The sequence below is a fragment of the Azolla caroliniana genome, unplaced genomic scaffold (assembly GCF_043228905.1).
Source record: "Azolla caroliniana isolate FFs.n. ecotype wild unplaced genomic scaffold, voAzoCaro1.0.p SCAF_3, whole genome shotgun sequence".
In the NCBI taxonomy this organism is placed as follows: Eukaryota; Viridiplantae; Streptophyta; class Polypodiopsida; order Salviniales; family Salviniaceae; genus Azolla; species Azolla caroliniana.
Window position 1 is genome coordinate 26,254,288 of NW_028230438.1, and position 16,789 is coordinate 26,271,076.

The 16,789-nt window shown below is 40.1% G+C and overlaps 1 protein-coding gene across 1 annotated transcript; it reads left to right on the forward strand.

Annotated features, from left to right (window-relative positions):
* Positions 1–10,614: 10,614 nt before the first annotated feature.
* On the forward strand, positions 10,615–13,303 carry LOC147866921 (beta-carotene 3-hydroxylase 1, chloroplastic-like). The gene is made up of 7 exons (XM_087317465.1): positions 10,615–11,196; positions 11,661–11,720; positions 11,919–11,990; positions 12,123–12,257; positions 12,357–12,482; positions 12,648–12,704; positions 12,885–13,303. The coding sequence occupies exons 1-7, from the start codon at positions 10,645–10,647 to the stop codon at positions 12,966–12,968; spliced, it is 1,086 nt and encodes a 361-aa protein (XP_087173591.1). The 5' UTR covers positions 10,615–10,644; the 3' UTR covers positions 12,969–13,303.
* Positions 13,304–16,789: the final 3,486 nt, after the last annotated feature.

A 16,789-nucleotide genomic window follows, 5' to 3' on the forward strand; every position in this document is an offset into this window, starting at 1 on the left:
AGCTAAGAAAGTTCTAGTAGTGTACAAAACTTTGCACTAAGTCTAATCTCATTTCCACCCAAGTCTCTCAAAAAGAAGTGGGAGGTCAAAAGTTTTTGGTGTGGGTGTGACCCATGGTCCCGATGCATAGAGTGCCCTAGCCATGGCTTCTAGGCGGTGTAGTTCACGTTCCCTTATTTTCTTTATTGCTTCTACATCTCGTCGAGTTGCTTTGAAACCCGGCATCCGAGGGCGTTTGGTTCTTCTTTGATTTTCTGCTTCATCAAGGAGAAGTCCGAGTGGTGCAGGTGTGTCGACATTCATTGTCTCCCCCTGTTCCTGAAAAACTTCATTTGTTATATGTTGGTAAACATTAGCAACATTATTATCAACGTTTTGTAATTTATTCTCTCTGTGTTGTTTCAATTCTAAGATGTATCTACCTAATTTCTTCATATCTATTGTATCTAATAGTTTAGGGAGGGTGGGAGAGGAACCAAGTATGTCTTGGTATTTTGCCCTTATCTCGGCATAGGTGGGGCATTTGCATGTAAAATGGTACTCATCCTCTATCTCTATGTGGCATAACCTACATATCCTTTCCTCCCTAGGGACTCCATTAGTACGTCCATTCTCAATCTCAAGTTGGTGAGATGATATTCTAAGTTGACCAATGGCAACCCTTAGTGCATGTGGTAAGAATACATCTAGATATTTTGGGCACGTGATAAAACCTAACTCAGAGAAGTGCATAAAGTGTTCCTTATAGTACGACATTTTAGATGGGAGTGGCTCTAGTGGGGTGATCCATTTATACCGAGTAAGAGAGAGAGAGAAAGAAAGATATATTAACATCTTTTAAGGCCAAAATTGGCCCATGAGATAAATGGTTTACAACAAAAAATGGGATATTTACCCATTCATTGAAAGTACAAAAAAAAAATAAAAAATAGAGTTTTAAGCTAAATAGTTCTAGTAAAATAACAAACATGTTCTACAATGAAAATGATGTTATACTAGGCCTAATTTCATTTCCATCCAAGTCTCTCGAAGAGAAGCGGAATGTCAAAGGGTTTCGATGTGGATGTGGCTTGTGGCCCCACTGTAAAAGGTACCCTAACCATAGCTTCTAGTCGACGTAGCTCATGTTCCCTTATCTTCTTAATCCTTTCTACTCCGTGTCGACTTGTTTTGAAGCCCAACATCTGAAGGCATTTAGTTGTTCTTTGCATTTCGGCTTCCTCAAGAGAGAGGCCGAGCGGCGTAAGTGTATCCACATTCATTGTCTCCCCTTGTTCTTGAAAAATTACACTAGTAAGGATTTTGGTCAGTCAAGGGTAGTAGTACATACTACATGGTATGATTTATCATCATTTTTCTTGTCTGTTGGTTAGGATGAGTCTAATGTGAAATCCTAAATTGGATATATTGAATGAACTGTAGATAAATTTATGTATTGGAAATCACAAACATGGCAAAATCATGCTAAAATTGAAAAGTGGTCAAACCAATCATGATTTTGACGATATCATATTATTTACCATTGTTTTCTATGGTTTGAAAAGATTATTGAGATGTTAGCAACCTCGATGCAGTTCACATTACGAAAGAGAAAAGAAATTTCATGCCTTAGTTGGGTGGCATAGAGTCATATTTACACTCCAAAAAGAACTTCGTGGGACAATAATTTGAATCTATATGAACATATGGTGACTTTGAAGATTCCATTTTCTCAAGACTATGTTTGAGGGACAACCACCATGGATAAAGTTTATCACTTACTTTATTAAGAAATAAGGTATCAAGCATGGAACGAGGTTGCAATCTCATATTCGTTTCAAAGCTAAAGTGTTTATTTGGAGGGTCATGTTGGGTGGAATGTGTTTGTTTTGCATGGTTTTTGGGAAACATAGTCAACATCGATTCACGAGTTGCTTTGTGGCAAGGGCTGTTTGGAAATTTATATCTACATGAGTGTGGGCTTCTACAAGTAGAGTGTAGAGATCCCCATTTCAACAATTATTTGGTCACGTGAAGTTGAGAATGCCTTCTCCACCTTTTGAGATAGCCTTTTAATGTCTATGGTATTAGTGATTTTGACATGAATGGCACATACATTATGCCTTTATTTTTTATGTTTAACATGGGGTTCAAAGACACATTTCACGATTAAAAGGCATTGTAGTATGGGCAATTCACCTTGTTGGAGACTTTATGGAGGTTGACACGACATGTCTAACATCTTTGTTTGTGGTGATTACTTCTTCTCTTCATCTTCCTTCCATATTCACAACGTGGCAACAAATGATGGATATTCTTTGCTCATGGGTGCATTGTAGTCCTGATGGAAGCATTGATCAATATTTTGAACACAAATATGTCGATTATCTAACAATAGCTTCAATAACAACAAACAAGCATGAAGAAGCCACATTGATGAAAAAACTTCACATTTTTATACCATGTAGTACATAGTTGAAGCTCATGACTTTGACATCAAAGGTTGTCAACAAATAATGAGTCATCAACTACAATCATTGATAATCAATATATACAAGAAGGAGCACTTTGTTTATAATATATATATTATGTGTGTAAGACTTGAGTACTGATAGACATCAAGACATCTATAATATCAATATCATTAACGTAGAGGCATCTTCCACCCATTAAGTCATTGGTATCTTTAGCTTGTTCACCTATAAGATTGTGTGGTAGAGCTTGGCATCTTAAGTTACTTGATTGTGCCATCCAATGAAAGTAATGGATTGAAAATACTAAGATAATTACATTATAATGAGAGTATAACGTAGAAACATTTTGTTACACTTTACGCACATGCATATAAATATAGTTGTGATTGCCAATAATTCAAATATGTGGTCACGATATATAGGAAGTGTAGTTTATGAAACAAAGGCTTTTGCCCAAAATAGAAGATGACATTATTTTTCCTACATCTCTAACACTCGACCACACTATCATGCATGTTGGATCACGTGACATGTGAGCAATACCTTCAAAACAAACAAATTAAAGCTTTAACTTATTATAAACATCATTAGTGTGTACTATGAATATAAATTTTCGTTATAAAAAAATAAAAATTCCCACGATTTATCTGCAACCAATTCCCCCTAGTTCACATAAGAAAATGGTTTGGAAGATGCGGTGTGGATGATCTTTTAGAGCTTTCGGGTGATATGCTAAGAGGACAAAGCTACAATACTACATTGCAAATGTCAACCTAAAATGTTGGTCTCAATATAAAGCAATAATGCATATTGATCGTATCCAACCTTATCTCATTACCAATATGAGGAATAATGCTCGTAGAGCCCTTACACTACTTTGCAATCGATCTCACAAGTTAGGTATTGAAGTTGCATCATGGTATCAAAATGTAACAAATTTGAAGGCATGGTAGAGGATGAATGTCGTTTGCTCTTCACATGCTCGACATATAGTGCAATTCGTTCAAGATATGCTTACATACTAAAAGGGAGTGATAACTTAAGTGCCATACTTAAGACACCACTGAGAATGTTGAGCTCATATGTGCATGCTTTATTCACACATCTAGACTTTGTGCTTCAATGTATGAATACCCCTTCGTAGGAAGGAGACACATATCAAGAACACATGTATACTCTAGTCCCATAGGTCAAAATTGGGCTCTTTATGGACGATAACAATTGTAACTGTAATTCCATGGTTTGTCTCTAAATTTTTGAGACCAAAACGCTTCCTATTGAGATCATGACATGGAAAGGGTTATTGAGTACATTTTTTAAGGTTAAAGAAAACCTTCATATTGTCCTTTTTTTTTCCCAAAAAAAAACTCATTCCATTAGTTATAAAATTTTACAAACAAGATGATTATGTACAAATCCTTGTAGGGACGCGATAGTTCCATCTTATGTGGATGCCCACTGACTCAAGAAAGGGAGAGGACGACCATTAACAGGGTGAAGGCTACTCGTTGTCTTTCAACTCCATCAAAGCTGCCCTTGAGGCCATCATATTGGCTCTTTAGAGTGGCTACAATTTCACTCCATATCTCTTGCAGTAACATTGTGGGATGCGCAGTTTGGTTGGAGAAGACCCGTCTACACCGTTGTTTCCATAGAATCCAAAGAGTTATTGGGCTGACCAATTCCAACACAACTTGAGATTTGTCATTAAGAGGAGTTGAGTGGACATTGCCGATGGTGGAGAAAAAAACCTCTTGTGCTTTTATCACCAAAGTCATCCCCTCCTCCTGATGCTCGTATTTGCCAACTGGGGTCTGCCATGATAGCCAACATATATTTCCCCACTTGATTGAGCCTTGCACCTGGCATAATTGCAACAAACGACCAACCCCCCGCCATATTCGATGGGACATTGGGCAGTCCCACAAAGCGTGTCGTATTGATTCTACTACATTTGGACACTCTACACAATTAGGAGAGCCAAGGTTCCCACGTTGCCATGCTCCCACCGGTAGTGACTTATGTATTAATAGCCATTGGAACGTGGTAATTCGCCTCGCGTGTTGTTGTTTCCAGATTTTCTACCAAAACTTGGTGATAATTGTGTGAGGAACTTGATATGTGTGCTAAACCTTTGCAGCGGCCGGCTCTCGGGCAGTTTGACCAGTTAGGATGTGATGACCCAATCTAGTTGTGAATTGGAAGAAAGGGATGGGTTTGCTTCCTTGCTCCGCGTAAGGATCACACCATGTCCATTACAATGGGTCCTAATTGACCTTACGTAGCCATGTGTTTTCATGAGTACATATGTGCCAATCAGGTTGTACTTTGATCGGATCAGGATCTACAATCCATTTAAGACCAGTATACGCGAGTACTCGAATTGCGTTATTCTGTGTTGGTGTCATAGTGGCGCGCAATTCAGAGCCTTCGATCCTGTCTGGTGATCCCCTACCTCTCGGGATCAAAGATCCCTCCTCCTCGTAGCGTATCCATTTTTCCATTGTTGTCCTATGAGTAGCGGCTTCCCTAATCAGCAGAGCGTTATTGATTTCCGATCTCATAGTCCATCCGCCCCGGATGCCATGGAGTATGTTGGCTTGATCTTGTAGTGACAGTGACATAAACCGTCTCCAACATTCTATACTTTTTCCCGGACCTTCTGCAATGTATCCCCATGACAACCCCTAACTTGATCCAAGTAGTTGATTAGATTCATCCTTGATATATGGGTTCCATAGGATACGTTGACTGAGCCAGGCAGGTTCGAAACTCGGTTGATCGCACTTGAGCCCTCTTCTAATGTCACACTATATGCCTTCCACATGGATGCACTGAATCTATCCTCCAATTGGCAGGAGAAACTAGGTTTGAGATCCATGTTTAGAATCCATCCTGTTTGGGGGGCCCAATTAACCCCTTTTCTTGGCCTAAAGTAAGCGAAACGTAACCGCAATAGCATTTTCCAACAATCATTTCCTCGTTGGAGTCCTCGCACCACAAATTTGGCAAGTAAGGCTTTTGATTGTGAGAGGGGATCAACCAGACCCAGCTCCCCTCTCGACTTAGGTGCTGTGAGTATAGGCCATGCCACCTTGGCGCGAGTTACATGATCTTCCTTACCAGACCAAATGTAGTTGCGTACTAGTTGTTGAATCTGATGTATACTGTCCTTGGATATTGATCATCCATGTTTAGAATCCATCCCATTTGGGGGGCCCAATTAACCCCTTTTCTTGGCCTAAAGTAAGCGAAACGTAACCGCAGTAGCATTTTCCAACAGTCATTTCCTCGTTGGAGTCCTCACACCACAAATTTGGCAAGTAAGGCTTTTGATTGTGAGAGGGGATCAACCAGACCCAGCCCCCCCTCTCGACTTAGGTGTTGTGAGTATAGGCCATGCCACCTTGGCGCAAGTTACATGATCTTCCTTACCATACCAAATGTAGTTGCGTACTAGTCGTTGAATATGATGTATACTGTCCTTGGATATTGTCCAACATGATAGATTGTACCATGCCATTGCGAGTAGTACCTAGTTTGCCACTATGATGCGACCCGCTAGCGACAGTTTTTTCGAACTCCAATGTATCAACTTTTGTCGAATGGAATGGATAACGGGTGCAATCATAGTCTCCGGCGGTATGTTGAAACCAATTTGAAACCCCAAATATTTGGTGCTCGCTCCTTGGTTGATCCATTTGAAAGCGGGATGTGGGTGCCACATAGGATGTGTTTCATGAGAAAGCCATATTGCACAGGATTTGTGCCGATTGATCATGGTATTGGATCTCTTGCAAAATACGGCTAACCCACTTTCAAGCTTTTGTAGGTTTTCCAAGTCCCCTTGTAGGTAAACCGTTGTGTCATCTGCAAATTCTATATCTAGGATTCATATTGTCTTTTACTCTGATTGTATGGGAAGCAAGGAAAATAATTCAAAAGACACAAAAGGTCAAATTTTGGGTTCAAGATCGATGCTGAAATGTTTTGGAAAATAGGATGCATCACATTTACTTAATGATTCACCAATTAATTCCTTCATGAATGAATCTTTTTTGCAATGCCAATATATCACCACTTGCAAAATATGTGGAGGCTCACATTTCACATACTATATTAGATATGTTGAACCAAACTATGAAAACCACTTTACATTGAATGGGGAAACTACATTCGTTGATAAAATGTTAGAGCTAATCCATTTGTCCACTATTTGCACCATTAGTCCCGTATGACTTAGCTCACGTTCTCTTTAATGCGAGGCATGACATTGGGGCACATATAAGGAGGCTCTTTGATTATGCATATTTTTCCGTACACAAGTTTGGGAGTAAGAGCATCACATGATTATTCAATGTGTTGCATTCGATCATATTCAAGTTGGCTTTCCACGTATTGTCAATCTGATCCACTCTATGTATATAGTTCGCGTACAATCTCAACGTGCATTAGCAATTGAATCATTTATCACTACTAAATTCTTGAACATCAAAAGTTACCTCACAAATCCGCACATACCATGTCAAAAAAATCCCTTTTGGTTCCATTGGTCATACTTGATCACTTGGGATGATAACAAAATCTCTAACCCTTCCTTCCCCCTCCCCCAACGCGCACCATGGAGTTGATATAAGACATGTGTAAATATTTTTAGTCTCACTATTTAGTCCAATTGGCCATACTTCATCCCCTTCTGTCATATTAGGTCTTTGAAAGTTATAGAGTGTGTAATGATCAAATGTCTCGAGCAAGATCCACATGCACCTAAACAACTCATGAATTGTCTCTATGGACTTCGTCATAACAACGATGACTTTGCCTTTTGATATTTATTAATGATAGGTGATAGTGCAACTTTGGTATCCTTGTCATGTTTATGATATCATATTGACTTTTTGAGTGTTTGGGATTACCATAGTTTGTATGCATGTTGAAGCAATCAAACACGCAATTGGTTTCATCAATCTTCCGCATGACAATACATGTTCAAATCTATCCTAGGCCATGTAATCACGTCACTTTGGTCCTTTGGCGCTAACAACGTGTTTTAAAACGAAAAAATATCATTGTTTTTATCATCCTTCAATATCAAAAACAATATTCAAAAGAAGGTTGAGTAGATGATTGGGAATTAAACTCTTTGAATTGATAGGCAAAAATGCGATGTTGTGTTAGATATATTCAATGATAATAAATTTTGTCATTATTGTAATTCGTTAACATAAAATTAGAAGGTGAGTCATTGACGTAGGACATACAAAAAATTCGGAACATTATGATCTATGTAACGATCACCATTCCAAACATGAAATAGAGAGGAGATTCTTTTACATTGCTAGATAAAGAATTCCACAATAAGTTTTGAGTCAACCTGATTTTTTAATACATTAAGAGTATAGACTTATTATAATAGATTTTTATGCTTCTTTTCCATCTTGGTGGTTTGGGGTTGGTTCCATAAACAACTTCATAAATAAGGTCGGTGCAAACTGAAAATTCTAATACCTTAAGATACATATACTTATTTTCATAAGATTTCCAATTCCCCTTAATGTTGAGGATAGGAACAATGCAAGAAACCAAGCTCAATATCCTAAATTCCTGTTTTTTGTGCGGACTAAGGTGGTCCTAAATGACATAGGGGACAATGTATAGCATGAAATTAGGAATCAAGTTGTGGCAAGGGATTTGTAATGGCATATAAGATGGTTTGGAGGAGATATGAGTGTCATGCTTTGGTCTAAGCTACAATTCACGACAATTATGAGAAAATAGTCCAAACTAAATAACTTTTCTCATGACAACCCCATTTCCAATGCTCCACAATGAATAAATTGTAGAGAATGAGAATGTTTCTTTTCTCTTTCATAAGCTCCCATCCGCATGTAAGACAAAGGTTGAGCTACCATCACAATATTATTTCAATATGAAATTGCAAATTGATATTCGCCATGTAATAATACGATACAATGAAAAATTCGGATTCAACATTGGGTTATAGCTTGATAGAATGGGACAATGCTACAGCCTTTTCAACCTTTGAAAACGATAGCACAAAGACAAAATTGAAGAGTGCATGTGTTTCCAATACTAAATTTTTTATAATGAATCAAAACACATAACCTTCAAAATTGCATTGTAAAATGTTTAATCGATCGAACTCCTATGTACATACACAAGTAACATATTTAATGAAGCCATGGAATGTTTAAACTCTCTTACACTATGTAAAAAGGCAAAAGAATGCACATCATCGTTGAAGTCACAATGTCATGATATTTGGGGTTGTTTTTAACCTTAGTATTACGTGCATAACCATAATTGGTCATGAGATAGGTTTTATGTAGTTTTTCCTAATCTTATGATGAGTACGTGCAGGTTAATTATCAAATGAACGAGGGTATGAATTGTAATATTCAACTATATGGTGTGGGATAACTATTAAGTGTGTTATCACTTGACTACTTCAAATAAAGCAGTCAAGTGTGAACCCTCTATGGCCTAGGGTTTCTGTTGATATAAGAAGGGTAACTATCTTTTTTGGGGGGAGGTTTTGACTTATGTTGAAATTATGATAGTGTGGTTATGGCTCTTGTTAGCTAAGCATGTTTGTTCCTTAGAGAACCCAAGATACGACTCACATCAACCCTCGATGTTATGGGACGTCGAGGAGGTACGAGTCTGTCTCACGCCGTTGTTAAGGGGTGGTTGGGTGGTTTGGGACCCCTCTTTCCGTTCGTTGGTCTATAAATCCTTGTGTTTTGCTTAATAAATCAGCTAGACTCTAACACTTAAGTTGTCTACAACAAATATGTAAAGACATGTTCTTAGAAGAAAATTTGCATGAGCTCGTAGACCATTGTATGGCACTTGTTTGTACCCATCCCATCTCTAGCAAAGCACAACACTAGAGGTAGAATCCTGAATGAATTTGCAATCGAGAATTTGGGAGAAGGATTGTTTCAATGTAACGATCGCAACTTTTCGCAAATTCTACTATGAACACTATCATTGATTTGTGAAAAATCAGAAGTGGACATTTACTTTACAAACTAGAGGTTCGCAATAATAGCAAATATAAACTCCAAATACATATATAGTAGATAGTACCATAAAGAAAATTTGGCTATTTTCGGGATAGCGACCTGATTGCGGAGAGATACTCTCGTGCCCAATGGTTGCATTACGCGTGGGCAACTAGTAAATGGAGGAGTGTATGTATGTTACAAACAAAGAGAGGCATGTGGGGCTCTAACGAGCATCCTCCTTTCGTGCGAAGAAAAGGCTTCTCGAGCTTTTATATGTATGACAAGTTACAACACACGCAGCAAAAGAGGGGGGGGGGGGGGGGGGGGGAGGAGGGATGGATGGTTGGTTTCACACAGGTTACAAGCGGGGTCTGGGCATTGTGGATGGAAGGAAGCTTGGCTGGCTATTTGCGTGTGTGGTCCAGATTCATTGGCGGAGGGGAAAACCAAACCCAAAGACAAAGAAAGAAAGAAAGAAAGCACACACTTCCACTAAAATAAGATCCTGCCTGCCTGCCTGCCTGCCTGCCTGCCTTCCGTTCTTCCTTCCTTCCCTCACTGATGGGGCGAAAACAATGAGGCGCTTTCCACGTGTGGGCTACGTGGCCACAAGTAATTGGCAGACATGCGAAGGAGATGCTAGTTGATACGTGGACAGGAGTGATTGGTGGTGAGAAACAGAACTAGAGCCAGAAAAAGGAACTTAGGGGGGGAGAAAGAAGATGAAGATGAAGATGAAGATGAGAGGCAGGGGTTAAAAAGGCAGAAAGAGAAAGAGAAAGAGAAAGAGAGAAGGAAAGGCTAAAGGCTAAAAAGGCTAAAAGGCTAAACTGCAAGGCAAGGCAAGGCAAGGCAAGGCAAGGCCAGGGGAGGGACGGAGGGAGGCAGAGAGGGGTGGGTAGGTGGGTGGGGTTGCAAACGCTGCTAGCAGCACAGAGAGAAAGAGAAGAGGTAGCGGCTAAGAAGCAAGCACGACGATAGCTCATCCAACCCAACCCAACAGAAGAAGAGGTCTCCCTCTCCCTCTCCTTCTCCTTTCCCCTCCATACTTCTTTATTTATCAACGATCGAGATCTCTGCTCTTTCCTGCTAAGCATCCCCCCCTTCCCCCTTTTTCATCATCGACCAAACCAAGAAAGAAGAGAGACAAGACTATTATTATGGGCTTACTCAAACCTCTAATTCCCTCTTCTTCTTCTCCCAATTCCATTCTTTCTACACCTACTACTTCTAACCAAAGCCTCCTCTTCTTCTTCCGCTGCTGCCACCACAATCCTCTGCAACACCATAAGTGGCTATTTAGGAGGTCATCTTCTTCGGCCACTCCTTCTTATTCTTCCTCGCCACCATGCCGCCCCCGCCCCCGCCCCCGCCCCCGCCCCCGACACATCACTTCATCTCTTCATATGGAGGGTGTGCCGCAGTCTTCTCCTACATGCGTTTCAGATAAGCATCCCGATGATGGCTCCACAGCATTAGGGTCAGGTGGTGGGGATAGGCTTCCTCTCCCTCCCTTCTCAGTCTCGCCATTGATTCTTGCAGATTCAGTTACGTCAGCAGTTGATTCAGAGGCAAAGCGGAGGCGGGTGGAGAATTTGAGCAGGAGGAAGGCGGAGAGGTCTACATACCTCTTTGCTGCTGTGGCTTCCACTGCTGGCATCACTTTCCTTACAGTGGGAGCCATCTACTATCGATTTTCTTGGCAAACACAGGTACTCTTAACGATGCCCTCTTTGTGTATATATGTACGTGTGCACCATCAATCATGCATATAATTGACCATATCTATGTGTATATGTGAATGACCGTTTGAATATATGCATGCCTATAAACCATGCGCGTTCTGTGGTCTAAATCATATTCTATGTATGCATGCAACTCTATATGCAACAAAGTATGGATGTGTATGCATATGTCCATATGCAGTGACCTTTGTGTGTGTATAGATAGGTATGTTACATGTACGTATGTTGGTATGCTTGTAATGTATGAACCAGATTTGTCCTGAGGTCTATAAGCATCCATCCATAAATGCATCCATGTGTGCGGATCTACAAACTAAATCAGTGACTGAATGAACCCTCCACAAATCTCCTATGAGATTGACAAGCTTTCATGTTTGAAGAAAGGCCTGAAAGTATTTTCTGTGTGACAACATTCTGTCTATTGATTGCAGGGCATGGAGGTTCCTTTTTCCGAAATGTTTGGAACTTTCTCTTTGGCTTTTGGAGCATCAGTGAGTGTTGTCTGCAACTAAATACATAATCATTGACTTTATTGGTATACATTGTTGAACTTGTCAATGACTTGGCCTATGATTGGGAAAGAATTTCTATTGTATATATATATGCACACACACATATACATTGCGCTTATCAATGGCCGGAGATGGAGTAAATTCTGTTCCTTTAACACATCTACAATGTTGTTTCAGGTGGGGATGGAGTATTGGGCTCGATGGGCACATCGGGCATTATGGCACAACTCACTTTGGAGTATGCATGAAGTAAGTTGTATAAGCTATGGCATATATTACATATGCGGGGTTATATGCCAATAAAACTCATTGCTTATTGAATGATAGCAATATATAGTTGATAATCACTGCAAATTGATATCGATGGTAACTCTTGTGTAGTCTCATCATCGTCCGAGAGATGGGCCATTCGAATTGAATGATGTATTCGCCATAATCAATGCAGTCCCTGCAATTGCACTCATTGCATATGGATTCTTCCACACAGGCCTTGTTCCTGGTCTATGTTTCGGAGCCGTAAGTTACTACATAAGCTTCAGCAAAAATACCATTTTCTCAGGCAAGAAAATGTTGTGAACCTGAAACGGTGTTCCTTCATGTTTGGAATTTTTGCAGGGCTTGGGCATCACTATGTTTGGTATCGCGTACATGTTTGTGCACGATGGCCTTGTGCATCGGAGGTTTCCAGTTGGCCCAATAGCTGATGTTCCTTACTTCCAGAAAGTTGCAGCTGCACATCAGGTAGAAAATTCATGTATATGATGTAATCTATATATAAGTACTCCATCTTGTGCTGGCTATGTATACAGATTTCTCATATGTAGCTTAAGTACATAAGAGTAAAATATGTAAAGCTTTATTTGTGGCAAAGCTATAGCAAACTCATGTTAAAACTATGGATTGCAGCTTCATCATGCTGATAAATTTGAAGGTGTACCTTATGGGCTATTTTTGGGACCTCAGGTACGATGAAGCAATCTTTTCAGCTGAATGTTGAAACCCATTTGAATATACTTTTTGATTGGCTTATTCAAATTGTGCATTCCTCTTCCTCAATGATGTAGTGGACTGAATGTTTAAAGCATTGTGACTCCCAGTGCTCATCTTGATTTTGATTTGCGTCATTTTCTTATTGAATCTCAGGAGTTAGAAGCTGAGGATGGAGGTGCTGAAGAACTGGAAAAAATGATGCAATTGCGGATGAAAAGCCTTACTTCCAGAACTTGATAATATGCCATTACTATTTGAGATCTGCTAAATTGGTTGCTACTACTGTATAAGAAGAAAGAAAGAAACCTAAAGAAAAGAGAAGTATCTTTGTACATGTGTGGAGTCTTGGTTAGCTTCAAATAAAAGGCAAATGCCTTTTCGAGCTTGACCCTTACTATCATTGTCAATGCAAATATCTCTGGTTGAGTGATGGAGATAAATTCGGGAGTGTTACCTTATATACTCTTAGGTTTGAAGAGGAAGAAATTATAGTTCTGCTGAACAACAGAGTTGCTGTCTGTGCAATGCAAAGTTATATATGGTTCATGAATATACTGAAAAATTCAAAATTTTATGTGGCCGACCTTGTTGGGTGCCAAGTTTTTGAACCTACACATTCACGTGTATTTTAACTTTCCTCCGTTTCATTCGTGTATTTCCAAATTCATACTCTTTATCTGACAATCTTGTAGTTAATGGATCATAATTGTTTGGAACAAGATTGAATACAATAATGCTCTTATCATCCGATGCATGTTAATGGTTCACAATCATTCATAATGAAGCTTCCCATTGGAGGGCTCAGTTTTCTTCACGAAGTTTTGTGATTGAATGAGCATGATCTATTATTTGAGAAGCTTCGCTTATGTAGGAAACATCTCACAGGAGCCTTGATACCTTGTATCCTCTCCCCCTCTTTTGTGGCATCTTATTCTTTAAATCTGGGTTGGGTTTAGTGGCACATGTATTGTGAAAGGATGATTAAATCTGCCATTTTTACTAGAAATGGGCTGCTCCCACTTACTACTACTACTACTAAGTGGGAGGGTTAATTGGTCATCTAATTTGTGGTAATGCGCCCCTTCACTTAGTAGTGAGCTCTACTATATAGGAGCTATGTTTATTATTATTACTATTGTATCCACTACAAAAGAAGCGGTTATAGTCAAATTCTTAATGGAAGTTTGTTTTAATCCTTTGTTAAACACTTTTTGTGGCTCATATGAGTCCTCAATTATGGGTAGTTGTAACCCATGTTTCTACTTAATGAATAATGTCAGTACTCTATTGTCTCTTTGTTTAAGTTCAATATATATTGGAATCTTAATACACCCATCTCCCATGTGCTAGTCGGGTCTTTGTCCATATGTGTTTTAAGCTTTGTGCAATATTAATACTGGTTGTGTAAATCTAATACACTTTAGATTTATTTTTACCAACACTTCAATAAAATATAAAGAAATATATGGAGAAAAGTGTTAAGTTTTAACTTTTAACCATATAGAAGAAAACACACGCACCACAAGTGCGCGTGTGTGCCCCCCCCCCCCCCCCCCCACACACACACACACACACATTATTGTGGTATTACTAGGGTCCATCCTAACCACACTCTAGTTAAGATAACCTTAGCCATGGTTTAGTAAACCAACCCATGATCTAGTTAAGCCGGCTCCATCATCTCTGATTTCTTTCATAGGTATTTTAGCCATTTCATTGATGATTAAGACCACCTTTAGCCCTGTTCTCCATCTATGATTTCTGCCATAAGCATTTCAACAATTCCCATTACCAAACTTAATCACAAAATCTCAAGAAGCACATAGCCTCCCCTCAATATTTCACCAAACGCCAATACATTGATGCATCCCGAGTTTAAGCATCAACTAGATCAAAGTAGCTTCTTCCAACAAATGTTTCAAGCAATGACGAACATTTTATTGCAAGTATATTATACTAATAATGCATCATTAACTTTTCTTTCTACAAGTTCGTATTATTCGCAACCACAATTTAGAACAAATGAAGCAGGCTCTCTGGGTTTCATCAACCACAAAGAAAGTGTTCTACGAATAGTCACGGAATGGGCAAAGTTCATCAACATGATCCTAAAAGCGGACCACCAATTAGCTCTGTTTAAGCTCTAACCTGGGGCTGCCACCGATGACCTTCCTACCGCTGGTCAAAATTTCCCTAAACCTATCCCTCTCTTGTTCCTCAACGGTACATACACACAACAAACATTCCCAACATGGACATCGTAGACAATGTCTATTTCGCCTACCCAAGTAACATGACTATGTTGCCCGACGAGGAACAACTGAAGAACCTCTTCACTGCTCTTCGCAAACTCCACGACATCGCTTGAGACTCCTCCGTTAGAGCATACCTGGAAGTGAAGATGCTTCAGTACCAGTACTAGGTTCACTTGGTTAGGACGAGCATGGCACGTAGTGTAGGTCCAAAGCTTGCAAAACCAACATCTTTCGTTGACACCATTCGAGGACCATTAGGATGCACCTGTCCGAATCAGTATACTATACAGTGCAATCGTGTCTGACTACTTATGAATTATGGAAGACACTATTGGACACCTATGAGGAAAAGGTTGTTGCCATAAAGATATATCTCATCCGACGCCTTTACAATCTTCGGGTAAAAGAATCAGATTCAGTCTGGCACACATTAATGAATACGAAAGCATAAATTCCCAACTGTCCGCTCAGGGGATGCCGCTAGAAGAAGAGTGGAGAGCTCTTGTATTGATGAGCAACCTACCCCTTCTTGGGAAACATAGTGTGCAACACGTTCGAAACAACGGTGAATTACTCTGAAGCTAAGAGCTCGATTATGACAGAAGACGTTCGGAGAAGATCGTTCGTTCATGATTCGGCCAATGATGATTTCGTAGTACAAGGTTCGGTTGACCGACCGAATAGTTGGTGAAGACGTTCTTCCTTGACATCCGGATAATTCGCGAAGCCGGAGCAAGTCCAGGGACTCCAGAATATGCAATTGTTGCAAGAAACCTGAGCACATCAAGGCCGATTGCCGTGCTCTCAAGGAAAAAAATGACAACGCTTAGAGAATTGATCAAAAGGGTGGCCGACAAGGGGAGGTCAATTTTGTCGGTTCATCAGCCGAAGCATGGACGGATGTTCATTGAAAATTTAGTCGAGTAAGAAGTTTTGCTTAGGACTGACTAGTCGAGCACTTGGGTCTTAGATTCAGGCGCATCCTACAATTCTGGCAATACTTTGTCCGACATTTTGACTTAGTCCGAGTCGGAAATTTGCAACACTGTTCAATAATTGGAATCAGCACGATAGAGCTTAACCTTCCGAGTGGCTCTACTCTTGAACTACACAATGTTCGACACGTAACTGAGCTCCCCATGCCGCTGATCTTAGTCAGTCAGTTACACGAATACGATATCCGTGTCGGCTTCTTGTAAGGAGGGCAGGCACTCAAGAAGGGGAACCTCCTACTTGCTCGAGGTCTAAAGGTACACTCATTGTACCCATTATACGTCACACTCATAGAGGGTGACTTGTTCCTAGTAGATATCCATGTGTCATCGTTATGGCATAGCCAACTCGACACCGCAGTAAGGTCACCATCACGTATCTATCTAGAGTCGGCTATATCCCCAAACTCTTCTTCTTAGACTATCAGTGTTAGGAGCATTGCCAATATGGGAAGCAAGCCGCAACCTCATACCTAACGACATCACCAAGAGAATCGAGTCCACTCGATCTGGTCCATTCGGACGTCTGTGGCCTAATGCCATATCAGTCTCTTGGTGGCGCCTCATACTTCGTCAGTTTCATTGACGATTTGATTCGGAAAGTGTGGGCATATCCAACCAGAAGCAAAGATCGGGTGTTCTCGATCTTCCAAGAATGGCTCGCCATGGTGGAGAACTAGTCTGGCTGGAAGTTAAAGTGCTTGTGGTCCGACATCAGAGGAGAGTTCAAGAGTGAAGAATTCATTAGAATTTGCCGGTAGTGCAACATTCGACTTGAATGTATGGCACCACACAGTTCGGAGTAGAACGA